The sequence below is a fragment of the Dermacentor silvarum genome, chromosome 7, assembly GCF_013339745.2.
Source record: "Dermacentor silvarum isolate Dsil-2018 chromosome 7, BIME_Dsil_1.4, whole genome shotgun sequence".
In the NCBI taxonomy this organism is placed as follows: Eukaryota; Metazoa; Arthropoda; class Arachnida; order Ixodida; family Ixodidae; genus Dermacentor; species Dermacentor silvarum.
Window position 1 is genome coordinate 16535794 of NC_051160.1, and position 24865 is coordinate 16560658.

Below are 24865 nucleotides of genomic sequence, written 5' to 3' on the forward strand. Positions count from 1 at the left end.
ACTCGGAAGCACACGCTGTCTCATCCCGAAGGATCTGTCGCCCGAGGGCGCGCGCGTCGTCACAGACTGCGATCGAAGCGTTGCAAAATGGACGGCGCAAGGGCCGCCGTCTCGCTTCTCCGCACGGGGGCGGGGCCGTCGCTGCCCGGGGCAGCGACGTTGAAGGCGTTGCGTGCTTGGTTATACTGCTACGCGACGCTGGAGAGACGAGGGCGAAATCGATTCGTCAATAAAGCGGCCAATCAATCATTCAGCTCGGCCGGTGCACGGACACGGGGAATCCTCACGCTTCTCCCTCGCCTTCGCCGCGCATACGGAGCTATATCGTGGCACGTTTTGAAGGAGGAGGTTCTGGCGCCACTCACGAGTTTTATAGGAGACTGAACAATAATATATATATACGCAGATCCGAGGTACGCGTTGAAATCTATGAGAAGCGAATCTATCGTGAAGTGGTTAATTAGGTGCTCTAAAGCTAAATGCGATGCGTACAGTTGTCTTCAATGCCGTCTTGTATGCAACCTGTAATCGTTGCGTTGCTGAGATCGAGGTCGTTACTTCGATCCGGGCCTTGGCGGCCGCATTCCTCTGTGGGTGGAATGCAAACGCTCGTGTACCGGGCATTGGGTGCACATTAAAGAACCCCGGGTGGTGCATAATTAATTGGGAAGTCTCCCACTACAGCGCGCTTTAATCAGACCGCGGTTTCGCCACGTAAAACCGCAGAGTTTAATTGTTTTTGTTTTTCCGAGCCTCGCGCAATGTTTCGGTTTATGCGCCGCACGGATCACAACTTCAACGTCACGGAATGTCTGTGTTTGTGGACTACACCGGTTTTAGAAACAGCAGTTCGTGCGAACGCGCACTGTGAATCGTCGGCGCAAGTGACGTCACGAGTACGAACGCAATGTTTGATGATTGTCGCGCGAAGAACATTGAGTAGCAGTGCGTACGCTGAGAAAAGTATGAATATGACGCGAAAGGCAGTGGTTAAGGTTGACTGTTATTCACGTGGTACGCGATGCGACGCACATCCTAATCGTTCGAAAGAGCTACTTGGCGTCATCACGAGGTGGCGTAAGCACGAGTATTCGTGCGATTATGCCTATAGTGATTAGAGCATCGGACTCTAACGCTGGGAGACCAAGGTTCGATCCTATATACCATCGGACATGTGCATGTTTCCGGTGCGTAAGCTACTCAGGCAAGACAGCACCGGCCACGGTCGGCGAAATCCGGAAGCACTACGCTAAGAAATCTTCTCGTTGAAAAATATTTGGGACAGCGCTAACACAATATTGGCCCGACAGAACAACCGCGTCAGTCTGTTCGGAGCTGTTGCGAGTGCTGACGACGCATTATAGCATAAGTCGCGCGGCAATCTCCTAACCGGACAGCCATCAAAGGGTAGCAGAGGCAACAGAACGCAATCGCTCGCGCCTCGTTCACTACGGATACGAGAATTTTCGCAACAAACATGCGTGCATTTCAATGGCCGCTGCACCTATAGCCTGACCAACACGTGGTGCAATGTCACCGACTGAAGCAACCATCGAACAAATAAGCATTGCCGCTCACGCTGAGCCGAGCGGCGCGAGAACAGAAAACACAGAGAACATGACACACACAATCGCAGCTACGTAAGAATGCGTCAGAACAGGGAATACATTTCACGCATGCGCACTACATAACATGGCGTAGACGTATACACATTAAACAGTTGGTAGCGGTGCTTGTGTGCGTCGTGTTCTCTGTCTGGTGTCCGGTTTCACGCAGGCTAAAAATGCACAGTCAACGACGTACAGTCGTTTTGAGCCGAACCTAAGCTTCTCCCTTGCGAGAGGAACACGCCTCTCTTCGGCAGCAAACTCAGAAATGAGCGTTGTGCGCTCTGTGGGCAGAGTTCGGGCGCCGCAGCCGTCCGAAATGAGGATTGAAGAACCTCCGAGGTGTATTGAATAAATAGTGCGAGGCATCTACCGATATCTCGCACGGATGCAAAACGGATTACGTCGGTACTCTTTCAAGCGATAGATGACTCTGGTGCCTTCTTACGGAAGCTTAAATTTCGCCTGTTTCAGACTGGTTCCGATCTAGACTCATTCGCTCTTTTCGCGATCCGTGCAAACGTGCGTACTGGGCTTTCTCGGTTCTACTACGACTCCCACGCCTGAAATCCAGACCGTGGTAGCCGTGGCTTGTCTGATATCGGTTGGAAAGTGCTCCGTTTCTCTTGCTCGTTTCATTTACGGTGAAAGCAATCGCGAGAAACTGTGGGCGACGTACGTGAGCCAGACACTCTCTACTGGATTCTGACCAGCCACTTCTGTCGAGAGCGGTCGGTCGCAATTCGCTACAGCTACGCTTAACTTGACGCCCACAAGTGCTGATCGGCCCCACGGCCAGGAAAGAGCCACGAGTACGTGGTCCCCGGAGACGTTTCAGTCGCGTAACACTCGCGACTTCGGCAAAGCGTCCAGAGTTTCGCAATTGGCGACAAGAACGCCATACCTTTTTTTTTTTTTTCCTCCAATAGAAACGCGTGTGTTGGTCTCTTCTCGCACTTTCCTTTTTTGCCACAAAGCAACGACTAAAAAAAAAAGAAAAAAAAAAGGCATCGTCGCCCTTTTATAGAGATTATGGCGCAACCACTCTGCTCAAAGGCGGTTTCACGTTTTGAGGACCTGTCGCTTACGTAGCAATAAAGTTGATAGCAGGCAGGAGAACGACTCCTGCTTTTTTTTTTTTTTTTTTTTTTTTGGGGGGGGGGGGGGGGTGGCGGCGGGATAAAAGCGGCAGAATAACAGAGTTTCTGCGCACTCGACGAGTCACTTTGCGCGGGCGTCGTCGACTGGCACCCAAGAGAAATCATCGCGTCGTCACGGCAAGGCACGCGGGCGGTGTCTTGCGCCGGTGTTTCATTTTGGATGCGCGGACAGAATATAAGGCTAGGAAATATTAACATCTCATTTGGATCCGCCTGTATCTGAACTCTTTGCTCACGTCGCTCTCTTTGAGTACGATCACGAGTTGCATCACAAATGGAATGTGCAAACTCAGAAATAAGAAATGACGAGGCTAGCAGAAAATAAAGACGCTCTTGCGCAGCCCAAGGCAAATAATAAAACGGCGGGTAGATTCTACGGAAGACTGCCGCAACGCCCACAAACCCGTCGCCTGTGACATTTAATAAGTTGGGCTCTGCCACATTCATACCACGCTTGTAGTGAAGCGCTCTTTACAACATGCCACAGGCTTTCCACTACAAAAAGAGCCCCTACGGTTGGATTCCAACTATAGTAACCGTCGTTATTTGCGCGTCGAATGGGAAAAAAACTAAGCAATAGAAGTTCAAGGAGCGTTTCTTAAAAGGAGTGCCGCAGAAATGTCACAGTAAGCGAGTTCTGTCTCTGTAACTCGGTTCGCCGAACCTTCCGTCGGTGCTGCCCATTGTGCGCGCTGGCTCCCAGGACTCGTGCCCTTAACATTCATCCTTCGTTTCACAAGAACCCTATTCCCTCGATTGCCCTCTCTGTCAATCCCTGTCACACGCATCAGCCCCCGCCGGTTATCAAATTCCGCGGGTTATCGCAGCTTTGTGCTCCGACGTCATGCACACGCGCGAATTCGGTTACTCAGTGGCAGTTCTTACGACGAACAATGCTCTTTGCGTCGAACACATTGAATTGTGTGCTTAAATGACATCCTTGTGTGTACAGCAGTGGGGTTCGTCGATCATTCATCCGCACGAGTGAACTGGGCGTTAAGGAATGCGCGACTGTTTTCTCAAGTCTAAAAGTAGAAGTTCCTTGTTACTGCGCTTCTGTGCCTTGTTCTGAAGTGTGCAGCGTATATCACACTTTTTCTGATTTTGCCCGTGTTCAGTGCAGTGGCGGATCCAGCCACTCATTTAAGGGAGGGGGCTTTCATTCTGTTTTATGGAGTTATCGTTATTAAAAGACTACCACCATATACTGTTACTTTTTTGTTAACAGTCACCCCACTCATCTGTTCTGATTCGGTCGGTTAATTTTTTGCACAATAAGTGAAGTTCGTGCAATTTCATTCAAATCGTCATTTGATCACTGACACCGTTTTAGGGGAGGGGGGTTGGGGCGACCGCCCCTACCGCCCCCTCCCCTGGATCCGCCACTGGTTCAGTGCACTGCTTGTTGTGCTATATTCTGAATCAGATTCGTTCTGTGCGGCTTCCTTTGTGTTTATAAGCCGTTTATTATCTTCGCTACTCGCGTTGCGAAGTTTTGTACCGCGAGGCGTGCTGGGCGTTTGGTGTAGTGCGCATTCCCGTGGGGACTACTACGCATGCACAATTTAACGACGTGAGAGTTGTCATTCGTACGTTTTTTCAAACCCGCTTTTTTTTTCATTGGAATGCCCAAACGGGCCTCATATCATGCTCCAAGTAAATAGCATAACACGTAACAATAACAACTGCAAAAAATGAACGTAAGGGCTGCAAGCTTCCGACGTGTTATGCCTGCGTCCGTATCAAGAAATGAATTGGCCACTGAGAGCGCACAGGCAACAGTTGACTAGATATCGCACGTTTCATTTGTCTTCGGTGGTATGTGTTACCACGATAAAATGTCGCGTCGTTTCGATATGTTTCCGTGCCATGTACGTGATCGTGCCAGTGTTATCATTTTCCTACTGCACCGTCGTCGCCTATTAAAGCGTATGATGTCACCCTGCTCGCGCAGCTAGTGAGGCCGGAGACCGGAGCGATGCTGTTGCTGCTGCTGTTGCTGGCCACTGCGGTGCTGCCTCTCGTCCTCAGCCAGGTGAGCTTGATCTATCTATCTATCTATCTATCTATCTATCTATCTATCTATCTATCTATCTATCTATCTATCTATCTATCTATCTATCTATCTATCTATCTATCTATCTATCTATCTATCTATCTATCTATCTATCTATCTATCTATCTATCTATCTATCTATCTATCTATCTATCTATCTATCTATCTATCTATCTATCTATTTTGTGAAGGCTGTCAGTCCTATTTGGCCTATTGCAGGGGTGGAAGCTGAGCAAGAAAAAAGAAACTCGTACAGTTAATTAAGCTAAGATAGCGGCATTAATAAATTCTACAAGCAATGAGCAAGAGAAAATAAATTCGTGCAGATAAGCGAAGATAGCGACATGAATAATGCTTTCGAGGGTGTGGCACAGAAAAGGGCTAAGAAAAGCAAAGGAAGAATTTATTACCGCTAGTGATCACCAACTGAAACGAAGACAGCGGCTTGATAATGTCACCAAGAGTACCGTAAAGCAATTGCCAAGGTGAAAAAAAAATTACGGCAACTATGAGGCACTATATTTCCCTAAAAAGTTGGGTGAACTACAGGACACATGCTATTAGCATAGAGGTTGAGCTGCCATGACCAAATACACTCGGACTATAGTGGACTAAAGTGCTTAGATAAATCACTAGAGGGTCCACCAAATCATGCATTTCTTCTGCAACACAGAACACTTAGAAACGACTGCGGAAAGCACCATCATTGCGTGTGCGTGTCCCTTTTTCGTGACTTGGATCGCCAACGAAACTGCAATTCGAAGGACGCTATTAAAAAAAAGGAAAAAAAAGAAAGAAACTATCAAACGGCGTTCGCTGTCGCGTCGTTGCAGCATCTCGCGCGGGGCTTCGGGTGCGTTCCGAACCTCGCCGTACAGACAGCTACTTCGGCGCCTCCGTCGGACAGCCGCCATCTTGAGTTATGTTCCAGTCCTGACCCAGACGACAAAGAAGGCAGCTCCTAGGAGACAGCATCGAAGTCTGCGACCGTGTTCAGCCTCTACTTCGCAGTCTAAGTAAGAGACGAGTGTTGCAACGAGGAGCATGCGGCATGGAGAGGCTTCTAATCCCGGACTTACTGTTTTATTCAGCGCCTATTGACGTGAAAGCGCGAACGCTATGGTAAGGCGAGAGTCGCCAGTCGTGGGTTTCGAAACGCGACGTACGTACGTGCGGGAGTCGTAAAACTGCAAGAGTATGTGGCAAGTTGTCTGTTGTGACAGAGATCAAGTAGAAAGGGTGGGAGGGGAGGGCTTCAGCACCTACGAGCGCTTCAGTAGCTTTTTTTGCTTGTTGCTTCCATGATATCAGCAGCTTACGAACGGCAACAATTTAGCCCACTATCACTGCCGTCGCGTCACACGAACGTAGCTCGTTGGCGAACACTGGACGAACGCGTATGGACACAGGCTCGTGTGCGCGCTGGGGCCGTATTCAGAAACGACCCACTTCGGCGATACTACCGCCTCCGGCCAACGGCGCGCGCGCTGATTGGCTGTATTAACAAAATTTGATGAGCTGATTGGCTGGTTGAACACGACGTCATCCAATTTTGCTCAACCGGCCAATCAGCGCGCGCCTGACGGCGATATTGTCGCCGAGGCGATACTGTCGCCGAAGTGGATCGTTTCAGAATACGACCCCTGAAGGCTTCAAGCTGCTCGTCCATTTTATAGTCCGCTGGCGTGCGACACTGCGGTGGCTAGCAAAGTGGGTCATAATTCCCCGGCGTTCACTCTGCAGGAATCGTCTCTGGCAGCCCTGGGCCCGTCGGCCGTGGTGTTGGAAGGATCGAGCAGCTCGTACGCAGCAGCTGCGCCGCTGGCAGGCTGGCCCCCAGGCCACGCTCAGCCTCGACTTCCAGACGCAGGAGCCCAGTGGGCTGCTGCTCTACGCCGACGACGGCGGACACGGAGACTTTGTCGAACTCAAGCTCGTCGAGGGAACGCTCAGGCACGTGGCCAGATGTATGGCAAACACACCGTCATTCTATATACCACGGATACGAAGGACTTTAATAAAAGCTAAAAATTAAAAGTCTCGCAGTCTCGCAGCCTTGCTAATACCACAGCGTGAACGTTTCTTGCGGTATCATCGTGTTGCAACTGTCTCGACTGACTGCGTGACTCTGTGAGACTGAAGTCATAAAATAGTATTGTTAGCGTGGTCCAAAGTTTGACGGAATCGTGTCTGGCGTAATGGCGTCATGCACGTGAAAGTAAACGAAATCAGATAAAAGTAGCGACGCTATTGTTGTTGTTTTTTTTCCCGTACATGTCTAATTTTCTCGTCTTTGTTTTACTTTCTGTGTCGCCCTTACGCCAGAAATCGAACTATATCAGCTAGACCAATTTTCGGTACTCCTGAGCGTAAGCTTTGACGAAAGGCACGTTTCTCGACAACTGAAACCGCCGGTGGTGTTAACACATTCAATGACTAAAACTCTGTCCACCTTTGACTATGTAACTTCAGTTACCGCCTCTTTCAGGACGATACCTCGGCACGCGAGCTTTCGTCAATCCCTCGGCCAGTTTGATGTTCCAGTTTTGTGAGTGCCCTCCTCTACGTTGTGCTCGCAACGCAGGCTGCGGTTGAGCCTTGGCTACGGCAGCGGCCGGACTGTGTCGGAGACGCCCTTCCTGCTCAGTGCCGGCCGAAACCTGCACGACGGAGCATGGCATCGTGCAGAGCTGGTGCGGGACGGGTACGCCTTCTTCTATGCCTTGTTTGCTATAGCGCGCCGGCGGCTTGTTTCCAGTAAAGCGTGCGTGGACCATAGAAAGAGAGATAAACCTCTTTAGTGACACGTCTAATGTGAACCTCTTCCTCTTCGCTGTACATGCAAGATGTCTGTATCCGCCTACGTGATACATAGTCCTGCATAGGGAAGAGCTCGGGAACAGAAAGACCCTGGAATGAAAAAAGTGGGGGGAAATTCAGCGGCGGAGTTAGTGGTATATGTGAGAGAAATGCCTTAGCATTACGTCACAACTCTTTGAGGTCCCGGATGCATGATTTAAAACCCAGTTCACCACATTGCAAAGTGTTGTTCAGGAGCTCACTCGGCACACGTCGAGTGAGGAAATTTGCAGGCGCGAGTTGGAATCAGCTAGCGCGAGTCAGGGGTAATTAGAGATCGCAGGGAGAGGCCTTCATCCTGCAGTGGACATAAAAAGAGGGTGATGATGACGATTATGATATGTGCCTCTACGATGTGGCAGCTTCCCACACTTCATACACATACATTTTTTTTTTTTTTTTCATTTTGACACTCCTAATGCTAACACATTAAACGGGGGAGGGGCGTGGCGACAAGAGAATAGATGATCATTTTATGTACAGGTGATGGTGTTGATGTAGATAGGCTAGAGCTTGTGAGTCATTAGCTTGTCAATTAGGCCAATGTCTTTTGTATCACCTTCTGGACAGCACTTCTAGTACCGCCTTGAAGGGAGCACAAACGTCAAGCACATAGGCTGAACTTGTATGTTATAAAAAAAAAAAAGCCGTTCTCCGCATCACGTCCTTCGGCAACCACCAGGACGATGGGACATCTTCGCCGACTCTCGAGAGCGGCCTCAGAGAGTTTGCGCGCCGTGTGAGCAGAGGCAGGCCGTGGAATTGACTATCGGTGACCAGCGAGCAAGTGTCATTATATCTTCGCGCCAGGTACACAGTGACAATACGCGCCCTTTCTGAAATGCGGATGGCTCGCACGTGCATGCAGGGCGGAGACGCGGCTACGCGTCGACGACCAGAGCTGACAGCGGGCTGCTGCAGGGCTCCAGCGACTTGCACATGGGCAACGATTCCGAGCAACAGCTTCGTGTACGTGGGCGGCGTGCCGTCGTGGTATGGGGCCAAGTTGGCCGCCCTCTCGCTGCCCACCGTGTTCTTCGAACCGAGGCTGCGCGGGGCGGTGCGGAACGTGGTCTACGCCTCCGAGCACGGCCGGCCGCCCAAGAGACAGGAGCCCATCGGTGAGCACGCGTCTTTCATTTAGAGACCGCGGCAACTTGCAGACATGCGCGGAATTCTGCGATCAACACGTGGGTGGAGGGTGGTTTAGTTTGACCCGCGCCTAAAGAGCGGCGGACTTCGAAGTGGAAATAGGGCAGGAGCGCACGACCTGGTGCCGTGGATCCTTGTCACCATGGATCGTTCTTGTCAGCATAGATCTTCCTTACTACATCGCTGATGTTTGCAAGTCTACCTTCGGCAAAGTGGTGCGGCATGGCAAGAGGTCGGCCATCTTGTGTAGGGGAACCAAACATTGCCGAAAAGCCTACTTCCTGTATTTCCTCATGTCTCCAAATAACTTTTCTTTCCTTTTTTTCTTTATCTTTTTTTTTTTTCACTGTGGTACGTGTATCATTCGCCTTCGCATTAAGTACTGCGAAACCAAGTTGCAAGTCAGCGTTGTGCCTATGAATTCTTTCTCTGCATGCCGTGGCGTAAGTTATAGCTACGTATTAGTATTTATCGAACCCAGACACGCACCGCCTGGAACTCGCCGTTGGGCTAAAAGGGCAAACGGCACCCACTGCTTATGGCGATTAACGCCGCACATGACAAAGACTTAAAGAATTGGGACACGGTGGGTGGCCAGTCTGCGACCAATAACGAGCGCGGCGCTTGCATCACGCAGGTTTCAAGGGAGTACGGCTGCGCAGCGATGAGCCGTGCGAGCAGCGCGACCCGTGTCAACACGGCGGCAGCTGCATCAGCACCGACACGGGCCCCGTCTGCGACTGTCGAGGCCTGGACTACGAAGGGTCCTTCTGCGACCAAGGTGAGTACAGCTAGCACGTGCTGGAGCACGCAGAGACAAGTACTACTAGTGTGCGGGGAGCCTACCAAGTTAACTAAACGACCATGAGAGTACCAAGGCGTAGGCGGCTCCTTGATGACCTACATGATACGCATGTCATGACAATCATGTCATGAGTCCTCAGAAGTCCCTATAGCTACGTCCAAGAGACCTTAAGGCGAGAAAGCCTTAGTCATGCTCATGACTATGACTTCGACCATCAACCTTTAGCCTTTTCCTTCACTTAGTACTACATCCGAACCCATTCCATTGGTTTTTGAGTGTTAATCTTTTTTCGCTGAGTAATTCTCATTTTTGCTGAGTCATGGTGATGACTATGACTTCTACCACAATCCTTTAATGTTTCCTTCAATTAGTGCCAACGTCCGAACCAATTAAGTGGTTTCTGAGTATTAATCTTTTTTCCCTGAGTCACTGTCATTCTTGCTGAGTCATGCTCATGACCATGACTTCTACCATCATCCTTTAGTGTTTCCTTCAATTAGTGCCAACGTCCGAACCCATTCCAGTAGTTTTTTAGTGTTAATATTTTTTCACTGAGTCATTGTCATTTTTGCCGAGTTATGCTCATGACTATGACTGCTACCAGAATCCTTTAGTGTTTCCTTCACTTACTAACCACGTCAGAACACATTTCAATGGTTTTTGGGCGTTAATCTTTTTTCGCTGAGTCATTGTCATTTATGCTGAGTCATGCTCATGACCATGACTTCTACCATCATCCTTTAGTTTTTCCTTCCCTTAGTACCCAGGTCAGCACCCATTTCAGTGGCTTTTGCGTGTTAATCTTTTCTCGCTGACTCATTGTCATGTATGCTGAGTCATGCTCATGACTGATTTCTACAATAATCCTTTAGTGTTTCCTTCACTTAGTGCCCACGTCCGAACCCATTCCAGTGGTTTTTGAGTGTTAATATTTTTTGCTGGGTCATTGTCATGGCCTACATGACACGTATCATTTATGTTCGTCATACACTGTTGTCATACTATGCCAATTATGATACCTACCAAGTTAACGAAATGACCATGAGAGCACCAAGACGTAGGCAGCTGTTTCATGACTTACATGACACACATGTCATGATATTCATGTCATAACCTATCATTTATGTTCCTCATACACTGTTGTCATACGTCTATGCCAATTTTGGTAAAATACCAAGTTAACGATACGACCATGAGATCACCAAGACGTAGGCGGCTAGATAGATAGATAGATAGATAGATAGATAGATAGATAGATAGATAGATAGATAGATAGATAGATAGATAGATAGATAGATAGATAGATAGATAGATAGATAGATAGATAGATAGATAGATAGATAGATAGATAGATAGATAGATAGATAGATACTGTCAAAGTAGCAAATGTTCGCCAAGAAATGCTTCGCATTTAAAAAGAAAGAGAAAAAGGCTGCTCTTGATCGGGAAAGAAGCTAAGGCGTGCAGACACGGACACAAGAGAAGAGAACCAGACTACACAAACGCCGGCTATCCTGTCGAGTGTTCTCTGGTTCTCTTCTCTTCTTTCCTTGTATGCACGCCTTACCTTGTTTCACGGTGAATCCCTAGCAACTAGCTCAACTTTCTATACCACCAATCGTATTCTGTGCCACTGCTCTCGCTTCGATAATCAACGCCAGACTCTCCAGTGTGCCTTGAACAGACTGGACGATAGTCCATTTATACAGAAGCAAAGGTCTTGGGAGCCTGGCCTCACAGCTCATCAGGCCAGAAAGTCATTCGAGCTCTTGTTCAGTACCTGAAGGCGACAGACTTGTGTGCCAGACTGTAGATATGCTGCACCTAGCTTAGCTCTCTCCCTTTCTTTCACTTCCCCATCCCCCTCCCCACGTGTAGGGTAGCAAACTGGACTAAGTCTGGTTAACCTGCCTGCCTTTCCTTCTTCCCTTCTCTCTCTCTCTCTCTCTCTGTAGTTCTAGACTACGCTTAGTGCACACGGTACAGCAATTAATGGGCCGCCCTCTTGCGTCGTGCAGAGAAGCAACCCTCGGAGGCCACCTTCCGGGGCCACGAGTTCCTGTCGCTCGACTCGAGCCGGGCCCCCGTGATCAGCGGCTCGGACCAGGTGACGCTGCTGTTCAAGACGCGCCAGTCGAGCGCCCTGCTGTGGCACAGCGGCCGCGGCGGCGACTTCATGCAGCTGTCGCTGCGCGACGGCGGACTCCTGCTCTCCGTCGTGCTGGGCGCCGGCGCGCTCGAGAAGAGCGTGCGGCCCGCCAGGGTGCGCTTCGACGACAACCAGTGGCACCGCGTCGTGGTGCACCGCAAGGTGCGCCACATGACCAAGACCACCAGCTTCTACCACGTGAGACACAACATATCATTATCTCTCTCTCTCTCTCTCTCCATATATATATATATATATATATATATATATATATTCGGTACTTTAATAAACCTATCGAGCTTTCGATAGATTTTCGATAGGTTTATTTCCGCCGGAGGGTTTTCTGTGGTCGGACCACGAGTGTTTCAGCCTAGGTATATATACAGCTTCGCTGTAATAGGCTGAAGGCGGTACGTGTCACTGCAGTTGTCCATCACGGCGGACGGCGTATACACGGAGCGGGGCTCGACGGCGGGTGCCTTCTCCTTCCTGGCGAGCAGCGCACTCTTCGTGGGAGGCGCAGACGTCCCGCTGCCGGGACCAAAGAGGCCAAACTTCGTCGGATGTCTGCGAAAGGTGCGCCGTTTCATACCCCCCCTTTCCTCGCGAAGAAGCACGCGAAAATCATAGTAGGTCAGCAGAATAAGCGGCTACGTATACTCACTCGTAAACTAGCTCACCAATATTTTCGCAGGGCAATCTACATATATGCTCTCTCACACTAGCCGGCATTCACCCACTCGTGCAATAGAATACTAGAATACTAGACACTCTTGAAATTTTTGCGTTCGAGTGGCCTATGAGAGATACTATAGTTCCCACGGACGTTCCGAACCTCCTCTATTATTTTTTCTTGCGTTTGCTTTTTTCTGTCCCCTATTCTTTTCATCTTTCATTTACCCTTACCCTTCCCCCAGTGAAGGGTAGCAAACGAGAATCGCTTCCGGTTAAACTCCCTGCCTTTCCCACCCATTGATCTCTCTCTTTCTCTCTCTCTCTGCAAAACTAGAATCTAATGGAATATTAGTGGGACTCACGCCGCACTAATATGCGCCAACACTCGCAAGCCGTTCGCAGTCACTTTAATTCGCCCTTACCGGCGGCACTCTCTCATATTCATACGCGCATTCACTCCCCACTCACATATATGTATATATACGCACTCACGTCATCTCACGCTCGCCAACAGTCACTCATCCTTCACAGTCAGGTCCACTCAAAATCACCGTCACTCACTTTCGTTGGTACGTAGTTACATTTACCAGTCGCGTTAGCTTAGTTGGCTATGGTGTTGCGAGAGGCGTGCCTCATAATCAGATCATGATTATGGCACGTAAAATCCCACAACCTCATTTACTTTATTCATTTTCTTGTACGCACACATACGTTAACCGCATTCACTCCCGCTCGTACTCACATCGACTCACCACCTCTGTGAAGTGAACGTGGGGCGAGTGAATGCGTGTGAGCATGCGTGTGTGATGCCGACCTATATATGCGCGAAAAGTGATACTATATCGGTCCACACATATACGTGCAGGTCGAGTTGGTGGCCGACAGCCTGCAGCTGGACCTGGTCGACTTGGCACGCTCGGGCAACCGGCTGGTTCAAGCGCGGGGCAACATCCACTTCGTGTGCCAGGAGGTGGACGCCGCCGACCCGGTCACCTTCACCACGAGAGACTCGTTTCTGGTGAGAGCCCGCGACGCGGTTGCTTTTTGACCCGGGGCAAGCAGATAGCAGGCCTGTGCACTCTGCTTTATGACGCCATGCTACTCGGACCGAAATTTCCATTGCCAAGCCCGCGGGCGTGACGAAAGCGGTGACGTCAAAGTCACCACGGCTTACCCGGGAGCGTCCCCATTAGATTCTATGGCAGTCGGGCAAGCTAGCATGACCTCACGGATAGAAGTGCACCGGCCTTGTGCTATCTATCTAGGCGTTGGGCAAGCAGACGCAGTTGTTGTTCTTTGCCGAACGCCAACTATTACTGCAGCTCGTTGAGACGTATACGTACTGTCCACTTATACTATACAGATGCGCTGGTTAACAGCAGTGTTCGCTAAGCAGTTACACACTACAAAAAAGCACTTCGTAAGTATCCTTATTGTAACAAGTATACGCCGTCAATCGCACCATTCTCCTACAATAAATAACAGAAAGAAGAAAAAAAAGAAGAGCAAAGAAAGAAAATTCTCTTTAAGCGTTCGGCTATTCGCTTACATTCACAATCATCGTCTATGGATTCTGCATGTAGTAGCGTGCGGCAGCCGAGTAGGCGGCAGCCGTACTCAAAGAAACAGCCGTGGCAGGTGCAGAACAAGATGTATGCGTTTATTCGTTTGACGCACTTTTATAGGCAGCGGTTGCTTATCCGCTGCTGATATCAGTGCACGCGATAACGCAGTGGCGCGTCAGCGCTTCACGTTATCACACTGCATAACTATTTTTATTTCTTGCGTTATTCGAAGTAACAAAAAGCGATCATTCACTATTACTTTCACGCTTCATATATGTATATCGTCTGTAAGGTGCAGTTGCATGTTTTCTTGTGACCATCCCCAGAAATTACCAACATGAGGCACACAAGTGCTGTTTTAAAATCCAAAATATTAACCGCCATTCTCCGCCAACTTTGGCGGGCCACCACATAAGCGCGTGTGACCCGTGGCGCCCCCTATTGGCGAGTGTCCGCTCGGTCATGCGTAACTGAATGGGCATAACATCGGAGCTCAAAAAAAAATTTAATCTATCCAAGAACCGTCGCTATCAGTTGGCATTTGATATATATATATATATATATATATATATATATATATATATATATATATATATATATAACAATGACCCAATTGGCAACATATTCGGAAATTTTCAGCTACGTGATAATAAAACTCTAGGTTTCTGCGCAGTTTGATTACTGGGCATGCCTGTATACTTCTCATGCTTCCAGCTGTCGCCTATATTTTTTTTTTCTTTGCGGGTTTGGATAAACGCGTTGTTGTTCACAGGGACGAACTTGGTCGAAGCACACACCATGCATTTCTGTCTGGTTTCGTCCCAGTAAATAACAGTGTGTTTATCCAAACGCGTACGACCAACTGGCCCCAATCACAGCTTTACTCTTTTTTGCAGCATTGAAACACTCAGCATAGTTGGGGGCTGGCGTATCTGTCAGACTTTCTTTCCCTTTGCGCCGGTCCCTTATAGGCCGAAAACCTTGACGAGCAGCGCAAAAAAAAAAAAAAAAAAAAAAAAACACGGCCAAAGAAGACACAAGTACACAGGACGGGCTCAAAACTCGTGTGTGTCTTCTTTGTCCGTTTTTTTTTTTTTTTTTTTTTTTTGCGCTGCTCGTCAAGGTTTTCAGCTATGAACCAACTGGCCCAAACAAAAGTTTTAACGCGATAGCGTTATATAGGCCCCGTGTCGCAGATAATCCGGCGTCGGTGTCCTCACCCCAAAAAAATCACCCCGAACCACCCCGACCACGCTGGCCCTCCGCGTGGCGCAGAGGCGTTAATGAACTAATCGAATTTCTCAAAGTAAAATCCGTCAGGAAAATTGTACAGTAGGACGTAACCACAACCTACAGACGTGATACCATCGGATTGTAATTTGAATATACGAAGAAACATAGTTCTCTTACGCGGAAACTCAAACACAAACCCCTTTTCCAGCATTTCTACCACTCATACAGCGGCGCGCCGGGGTTAGTTCCTTGCAAAAACACCATCCAGATGGCGCTCGCCTCCTCGCCAGCCTCATGCGGAGGCGAAGTTGGAGAAAAAAAGAAAGCTGCAGTTGCCGGGATGTCTGACAATCATTCAGGGATCTTTGAATGCTATCGCGTTCCACTCTTAATTAAAGGCGAAGCTTAAGCATCCTCCAATTTTTCTTTATTGCAGCCCTGTAGGCCACCTGTATACGTATTTTCTTTCCGTTTCTCCGAAATGAACCTCGACACGTGTGTTGTGGTTCGACACGCAGGCGCTGCCCGGCTGGGAGGAACCGCGAACCGCGGGCGCGCTGTCGGTGCGACTGCGCACCGTGGAACCGGACGGACTGCTGCTCTACGCCAGCGGCGCACAGGGGGACCTCATCGCTCTGGAGCTGCTCGAGGGCCGCCTGCATTTCGTACTAGACCTCGGATCGGGACCCGTCAAGGTGCGCGCCATCCCAACACCACCTAAATAGCACAGGGCCCGATCATGACACTCCGATCCATGACGTCATGCCACCTGGGCCCAAAATTTCCGCTGCCAAGGCTGGCGTGACGAAAGCAGCGGTGGCGTCGAAATCGCCGCTGCTTACTCGGGAGCATCTCCATTAGATTCGATGGCAGTCGGGCCAGGTATAGCATGACGTCATGGATCGGAGTGAACAGGCCTTGTGCTATCTAGGTGGTGTTGGCCACCCGCCGCAGAATGAAAGCGGGACTTATTGAACCGTGTTTGATTGATTATTTGATTGATTGATTTTATTTATTGATTGATTCTTTATTGGTTTATCACAACACACGTGATAGGAGGCGAAGGGAAAAAGCCATTCAAGAATGGCTTGAGGGAATCCTTCGCCCACGCGTACTGACAAAGACAGCAGCAGAGGCACAAGCATTTTTGTTTTCATTGTCGCAAACTTTGACAAAACAGTCAAATTAAACGCAACATTGTCATACACTTTGACGAAACCATGAAATTAAACACATCGCTAGTTATTGCCTTACACAGGGCGTCGTGCATTAGCATACATTACTTCGCATCAGCATCATACACCAGCACAACACTTCCATTACAACGCTCGCACTGTAATAGCGGCATTTAAGAATATGATTAAATAGAATACAATGCGATACAATTTCGACGTTCACCCACGCAGGTGCTCGGCGAGCGGCGCCTGGACGACGGCCACTGGCACCAGGTGCAAGTGGCGCGCACGGACCGCGCTGGAACGCTCACCGTGGACGAGACCGTCTCCGAATTCGTCGCACCAGGTACTATATGAGCATGACGGCTGCTGTGGAACTATGTACAGTCGAGCGCCTCTATACAACGAACATCTTTACAACGAAATGACCAGTATAACGAAGGAATAACTCTGTACCGGTTCTATAGCGAGCTGTGTGGTGCGCGACCTTTACAACGAAGTAGCCTGCATAACGAATGATTTCGGAGGCCCCAAGGTGTTCGTTACAAAGGCGTTCGACTGTACCCTAACGAAAAAAATCCGTAAGCCCCATATCCAATCCTCCTATACGAACATATGAGGGTCCCATATCCTCCTAAGTCACGAATTATGATCGACTGTCGATAAATGTATGAAATTTACATAATTTTATGCCAAGGTGCTGGAAGACTCCATTAAGAACAAGTGAAGGTGGTAGAATGACTCTTTCTGCCTTTTATGATGAGTGACCGTAATTACAAAGTGATTATCTAATTATTGTGCACTTAGTAATGATACGTTTTTTTTTTCATAAAAAAAATTGAATCACTAGCGCGAGTTACTTGCCCAAGTTAATTATTGGTTGCAGGCATTACTATAAAGGAAAACATAATTTCGCAATCACTACAGAAACGTCCCACGTCACACCTCCCGTCAGACACTGTAGTGATGCATCCCTTCTCCAAAGCGATCTTCGGTAGCGATAGATTTCTCTCAGAAGTAAAATGAAGGTACTTGAGGTAACAGAACGCTCACTTTACCCTAAGCTTAATTTTCAAGCGAAGCTTGTATTGCCTCACAAGTGTCGGCGGTGATGGTAGTGGTGGCGTCACGCTAAAAAGTGGGCCGATCCTGGTGATACTGCAGAAAGGGTCCAAGCTCCATGGCACATAACCTTGTGGGCTCGGGCACCTGTAAGCGCCCTTGAAGTACCTTTGTCGCACGTGGGACCCAAAGAGACAAAATCGCCAGCCCTTCCCCTGTCAAGAAATGGGGGTAAGCGAAGCTTGTCGTCCGATTCTAGCGTGCCGATTCTATCTAGCGTGAGCGCTTCCGAAGCCCAGGCGAAACGTCAGCAAAGAGCCGCGGACCCCGAGTTGCGGGAGCCCGATGTTGAGGCCAAACGTCAGCGAAGAGCTGCCGACTTTGGGTTTAGGGCAAACGAAGCGGAACGCCTGCGACAGCGCCGTCTTGCCATAAGCTTCGCTTACACCCATTTTCCGGGCTCTGAATTTTTTGAGGTCTATTCCTTGCCACAGCTGCCCAGAAATCGCAAAAATAAGTCGCGTCCACAAATGTGTACACCTTGAATGATGGGGTTATAGATATCTGTGTATTCCCACATACCTTGTAAGAGAGAGATTTCATGCTCTGTGTATAAAATGTGCCTCTTAACTGTACAGACTTTCTATAGACAAATATTATAAATTAACCGATGGACAGTCATTGGACATCGGCCTTACACTTCTTAACTACTGTTGTCTATAAAATGCCGATAGACTTATATTACCGTACACTTTCTGTTAACTATTGTTTGCAGACTGGTGAACGGACAGTTTCAGACATCTTGCCATGCACTTTTTTGTAAACCCATTCTCGATAGACCATTTTACGCTGCTAATATAAGCCATCGCTGCCGGGGATTCAATTTACGAGCAATTGCCTAAAAACACCCACTTTTTTGCACAGACGCGAAAGAGTGCGCGAACCTTTCGTATTGCGCTAGAAATTATATGGGCACTCCAAGCGCATTTCTGCCGTCGCCGTCGTCGTCGCCGTGAGGTTCCGTATAAAGTTCAAGGGCGATAAAATCATCGCCGCGCTCCGTATTCTGTATGTGCGAAAGAAAGCGTGTGTGTGTGTCGGGGGGGGGGGGGGTGAGCTAGCGATCGTGGCTCAATCTCGCGCACGCAAGGGCGGGAAGCGGGAAGGAAGCGCGCCGTCTTCCAGTCGCACGCAACGCTCCGGAGGGAGGGCAGGGAGGGAGGAAGGGGGGGGGGGGGGAGTCACGTTCCCGAGCGGCCGCGCGCGCACGCCCGGGAAGCAGCGCTCCGCAAAGCTGCGGGGAGAGGGTAGCGAGGGCGTTCCACACCGCGCGCGACCGACCGGCCGCTGTATCTTGAAAGCCATCTTCGGCGGGGACATAGTCCGCCTTGCGTTGTGTTTTCGCTGCTTAGTCCGCGTTGATGCGAGCGGTAGCCGAAGGTCAATTCGCTCGCCGCTGCTGCTGCAGCGCTTACATACTCCAGCGTTTTGACAGCGAGTTTGCGCGGTCATCGAGTGAGATCATTCATGTTCGCTTGCGCGCGCGTGACACTATGCTTGTTAATTTAGTTAGTATGCCTATGTTTGCAAGTTTGTGCGGCCGATAAAACTACTGTCCTTACTTCGTATAGCTGCCCACTAATTTGCTATCGAAATCGATGCTTCATCTTTCCGGCGGAGCTACATTTCCTTTATTTTTTAACGGCACTGCGCCAAATGCATTTGTTGACATATTTTACTCTGTTACGCACGTACGCAAGAAATAAAACTTCATTTCAACTGTTCAGCTCTACTTACTTGGTCGCGCGCAACGACCGTTCTGCGTCGTGCGCAGGCAACTCCAAGCAGCTGGACGTGGAAGGTCCGCTCTTCGTGGGCGGCGTGGGCACGACGGCGCGCGACGACACGCCGCTTCCCGCGGCCCTCTGGTCGGGTTCCCTGAGGCTGGGCTTCGTCGGCTGCCTGCGCGACCTGGTGGTGGGCGGCGCCGCCGTCGACCTGGCCTCGTACGCGCAGCGCCAGGACTCCGGCGCCGTGCGCGCCTCGTGCCACCGGTCCGCGGGGCCGCCGCCCTGCGCCTCGCAGCCCTGCCTGCACGGCGGTCGCTGCGTCGAGGGCTGGAACCGGTTCGTCTGCGACTGCGACCACACGCCCTTCACGGGGCCCGTCTGCGCCAAGGGTGAGTGGATAGACACGGTCACCTCCTTCGATGGTTTTTCTGCCGCAGTCATTTAAATGTCAGAATCGGGAGTGTCAAAGGGAGGAAAAGTATAAGTGAGGTGTGGGAATGCTTACGCCGGTTACGTGATAGCAGGTATGTGCGTAATCATAAGATTTGACTATATATATATATATATATATATATATATATATATATATATATATATATATATATATATATATATATATATATATATATATATATATTGTAAGCACATTTCACGTACTTCATCGTTCTCATTTGTATATAGCCATCATCATCCCTGTTTCTCTTCTTCTTCGTGTTTGAGCCTCGGCCGTGCTGGTGGAATAAACGGGTCTGCCAGTGCTGCCTGTCCTGGTCGTCTTCCGTCTTTCAAAGTGGTGGAGGTGCGTCAAGATCCCGACGTCCTCCTGCGTTCCTGCCCTACCTGGAGCTACGTTCCGGTCGCCGCCTGCGCCCGGCCACCCCCACAGCTATGACCACCCCTGCGTCGGCCGCCGGCACTATCGCTACCCCTGACGCTCCTGCTCCTACGACATCGGCTGCTCTGCCATCGTGCACCATTACCACCCCTCATCGTGATCCACCAGTCTTTGCGGGTGTCCGCGGGGAAGACGTCGACGACTGGCTCGACAACTACAACCGCGTGAGTTCGGCCAATGGGTGGACTGATAGACAGAAGTTGACTTCCGTCGCGTTCTATCTGACCCACGTTGCGAAGACGTGGTATTTTAACCACGAAACTGACTTCACCGACTGGTCAGCGTTTACTACCAGCTTGCGGCAAATTTTCGCGTCTTCATCTGGCCGTTCAGAAGTCGCCAAACAGAAGCTCGCTGCGCGTGTTCAACTTCCGCAAGAGTCATATACATCGTACATCGAAGATGTCCTGGCTCTATGCCGCCGCGCCAACGTTGGAATGACGGAAGCCGAACGCATTCGCCATATTCTTAAAGGCATTGGTTCCATCGCATTCAACGCCTTAGCTGTCCAAAATCCTACCTCGGTTCAAGATATTACATCGACGTGCCAGCGCTTGGACGAGCTTCAGGCCCTCCGTCTTCACCGTGACAGTGACCTTCCAATGCCACCTCATTCTGATTTACGTGCTCTTATCCGCTCTATTATTCGCGAAGAACTTCAGGAGCAGCAACAGCGGCGATCCACTGTTGTTCCCGCCCCATCGCCAACGTTCGACTTGCGCAACCTTGTGAAGGAGGAGTTGGCAGCCATGACGACACCGACAACGTCTGTTGCCCCAGCAGCGTTCCCGATGCCCACATACGCGGAAGTCGCTGCAATGCCACCTGCTACTGTCCCTTCTGGGCCTCCTGACCTCACCTGCGGCCATTTGGCCTCTATGGGCGCCCGAGCACCTGCTGCACCTTCGTATACTCCGTGGCGTCCACCTCGTCCGGTCTGCTTTTACTGCGGTATACGGGGCCACATATCGCGTTACTGCCGTCGCCGCCAGCTGGATGTAAGCCGCGGCTATGCTGATTTCGAGCGAGACGAGAACCGACGACACGACGCTTACTACCCAGGCCCGTCCGCTTTTACGCAGCGTCGTTCTCCATCTCCTCCAGCGTCTCCACGTCTGCCTCAGGGCTCCCGTTCGGCTAGACGACGTTCTCCTTCTCCCTACCGCCGCTCTGCATCACCGCTTCGCCCCATCTCCCGCCTTGCTGACCAACACTCGGAAAACTAAGGATTGCAGTTTTTGGAGGGAAAACTGCGTCCTGTCGAACTTCGGAAATACCTCCTTGTCGCCCGGCCAATATGCTATCTGTAACTCTCGAAGGTGTTCCTGTGCAAGCTCTCGTCGATACTGGTGCCGCTGTTTCCGTTCTGCGTAGTGATTTGTGCTCACGGCTCCGTAAAGTCAGAACGCCTTATCTTGGACCCGTTTTACGCGGCGCTAATAACGTACCCATTCACCCCGACGGACAATGTACGGCTCGTGTTTTGATCGACGGCATTCGTCACCACATTGAGATGATTGTGCTACCCGCGTGCATCCATGAACTTATTCTCGGTTGGGACTTCCTGCATTCTGCCTCCGCCGTTATATCATGTAGGGAGAAAGTCGTCCACATCACAGATACCATGGATGCACCTATTTTGGAGTCGTCACCCTCCATCTTGAACTTGGCTGTCGCTGCAGATTACGTCCTGCACCCTGGTCACGACCACATCGTAGCTGTCACATCCGGCCAGCTAACCGATGGAGACGCACTGGTTACCCCCTCTTCACGCTGCACTTCACGAGGAATTCTAGTCGCCCCTTGTCTCGTCCGGTTTTCATGTGGCCGAGCTCTCCTGTACGCCTGCAACACAACCCCAGATCCTGTATTGTTGCCCAAAGGGATGACCGTGGCAACCTTCACCGACCCGCCACTGATCTCTGTCGCAGCGCTTTCCCCTTCTTCGTCACCAGTACCAACCTCAGGTTTGGATTCTTCTTCTCTCCGAGCCCTAATTGGTTCTGACCTAACCGCTACCCAGTCGGATGCATTACTCGCCCTTTTGGCTAAGCACAAATCCTGCTTTGATAGCTGTGCCACCGCATTGGGCCAGACTTCCGTAGCTGCACACCGCATCGAAACCGACGGTTCTGCAATTATACGCCGTCGCCCATATCGTGTTTCGCAGTCGGAACGGAAGATCATTGAAGAACAAGTTGATGACATGCTAGCACGAAATATTATACGACCTTCATCCAGTTCCTGGGCGTCTCCTGTCGTTCTGGTGAAGAAAAAGGATGGTTCCGTTCGCTTTTGCGTTGATTATCGAGCGCTCAATAAGATTACACGCAAGGATGTGTATCCCATGCCTCGAATTGACGACGCCTTAGATACGCTACAAGGAGCGGAATATTTTTCCAGCCTTGATCTGCGATCGGGATATTGGCAAATTCCCATGAACGAGGCTGACAAAGAGAAAACCGCTTTCGCCACGCCGGACGGACTTTATGAATTTAATGTAATGCCATTTGGCCTGTGCAACGCTCCAGCCACGTTTGAGCGTATGATCGACACTGTTCTTCGTGGCCTTAAGTGGAAGACCTGCCTCTGTTATCTGGATGACATCGTTGTTTTTTCTTCCAGCTTCAGCCAACACCTACAGAGATTAGACGAAGTCCTCCAATGCCTTTCAGATGCTGGTCTCCAGATTAATACTAAAAAGTGCACATTCGCCAGCAGAAGCATCAAAGTGCTGGGTCACGTCGTTTCAAAAGACGGCGTCCAACCTGACCCTGAGAAGATTGCTGCTGTGCTTCAATTCCCTTGCCCATCAAATCGAAAAACATTGCGCAGCTTCTCGGCCTGGCGTCTTACTTTCGCCGTTTTATACGCAATTTTGCTACAATAGCAGCTCCTCTACATAAGCTCCTGGTCACCGGCGCCTCTTTCACATGGTCCGCAGACTGTGAGTCGGCATTTCAAGCCCTTAAGAAACATCTCACTTCCGGACCGGTGCTTCGCCATTTTGATGAGAGGGCACCCACTATACTCCACACTGACGCAAGTGCGCAAGGCATCGGAGCAGTGCTCCTGCAACGGGGTCCCGCGTCTAAAGAGCAGGTTGTGGCGTATGCTAGCCGGACCCTCTCGCCATCTGAACGGAACTACACGATCACAGAGCAGGAATGCCTGGCTATTGTTTGGTCCATTCAGAAGTTTCGCCCGTATCTCTATGGTCGCCACTTCACCATCGTAACCGACCATCATGCTCTGTGTTGGCTGTCATCTATGAAGAACATGTCAGGACGCCTGGGACGCTGGATACTGCGCTTACAAGAATATGATTTCACGATAACGTACCGGTCTGGCAAATGTCATCATGATGCAGACGCACTGTCTCGATGCCCGCTTTCGCCTTCTATCGATCGTGCGCACTCCCCGTCTCTACCACGTCACTCTGACGCTACGCCTGCCGCCCACCAGCTCACGCTAATGTCACTGGATCAAGCTCAGCTTTCTTCACGCTCCTATTTAGCTTCCCTTCAGCACGCAGACTCCTACTGTCGAACTCTCATTGATCGCCTTCACGGCCTAACTAACCACCCAACAGCCGCTTGCGCCGCCAGCTTCAGCAATTTCGCCTTCAAGATGGGGTGCTTCATCGTTATATTTATCATCCTACGGGTAACAAGTGGGTCCCAGTCATACCTCGCTGCCTTCGTCTTCGAGTTTTAGAAGCATTTCATGATGACGTTGCCCGCCGGCCACTTAGGCTTCCTCAAGACCTACGACCGCATCAAGACCCGCTGCTTCTGGCCTGGATTGTCCACAACGGTAGCCAAATACGTTGCCTCATGTGCGTTGTGTCAGCACCGGAAACGCTCCACATCCCCGCCTGCCGGTTTTCTTCAGCCTCTGCCATGTCCGACCGAACCTTTCGAGTGCGTTGGAATTGACTTATACGGTCCCTTGCCGTTGACGCCTTCCGGTCACCGCTGGATCGTCACAGCGGTAGACCACTTAACAAGATACGCCGAGACTGCGCCTCTTCGATCTGGTGCTGCTTCTGAGGTTGCTGACTTTTTCCTGCAATCCATAGTCTTGCGCCATGGTGCTCCTCGCGTTCTTTTGTCCGATCATGGCAAAGCCTTCATGTCCCACGTCCTCGAAGAAGTCTTGCGGCAGACTAATACGAAGCATAAAACCGCTTCTACATATCACCCGCAAACCAACGGCCTTACTGAACGCTTCCACCGAACGCTCTCTGACATGATTTCTATGTACTTACGTCCTGACCACACCAACTGGGACAACATCCTTCCCTGTGTTACATTCGCTTATAATACTGCGACACAACGAACTACCGGTTACAGCCCTTTCTTCCTGGTGTATGGACGATCTGCCTCCTCCGTCTTCGACTCCGAATTCTTTTTCTCTCCTGCTTCGCCTAACACCTCCCTCCCAGAAGAGTTTGCAGCTCGACTCGCGCATTGCCGTGAAATTGCTCGTCGCAACACCGCCGCTACCCAAGAAGAAGAAAACGTCGCTGCGACAGTAAACGCCGCGACATCGCCTTCCATCCTGGAGACCAAGTCCTCCTCTGGACGCCGGTTCGAACCCCTGGACTTTGCGAGAAATTCCTTCACCGGTACATTGGGCTATCACACAGTCCTACAAACAAATTCGCCCAGGAACATCTG

The 24865-nt window shown here is 50.3% G+C and overlaps 1 protein-coding gene across 1 annotated transcript in view; it reads left to right on the forward strand.

Annotated features, from left to right (window-relative positions):
- Nucleotides 1–24865, forward strand: part of LOC119458601 (neurexin-1-like) — a 60094-nt gene that overhangs the window by 11396 nt on the left and 23833 nt on the right. Inside the window, exons 2-5 of the mRNA XM_049670273.1 lie at nt 4722–4802; nt 6567–6776; nt 7408–7527; nt 8551–8803. Coding sequence (XP_049526230.1) covers nt 4722–4802; nt 6567–6776; nt 7408–7527; nt 8551–8803 — 664 coding nt within the window. The remainder of the gene's footprint in view (nt 1–4721; nt 4803–6566; nt 6777–7407; nt 7528–8550; nt 8804–24865) is intronic.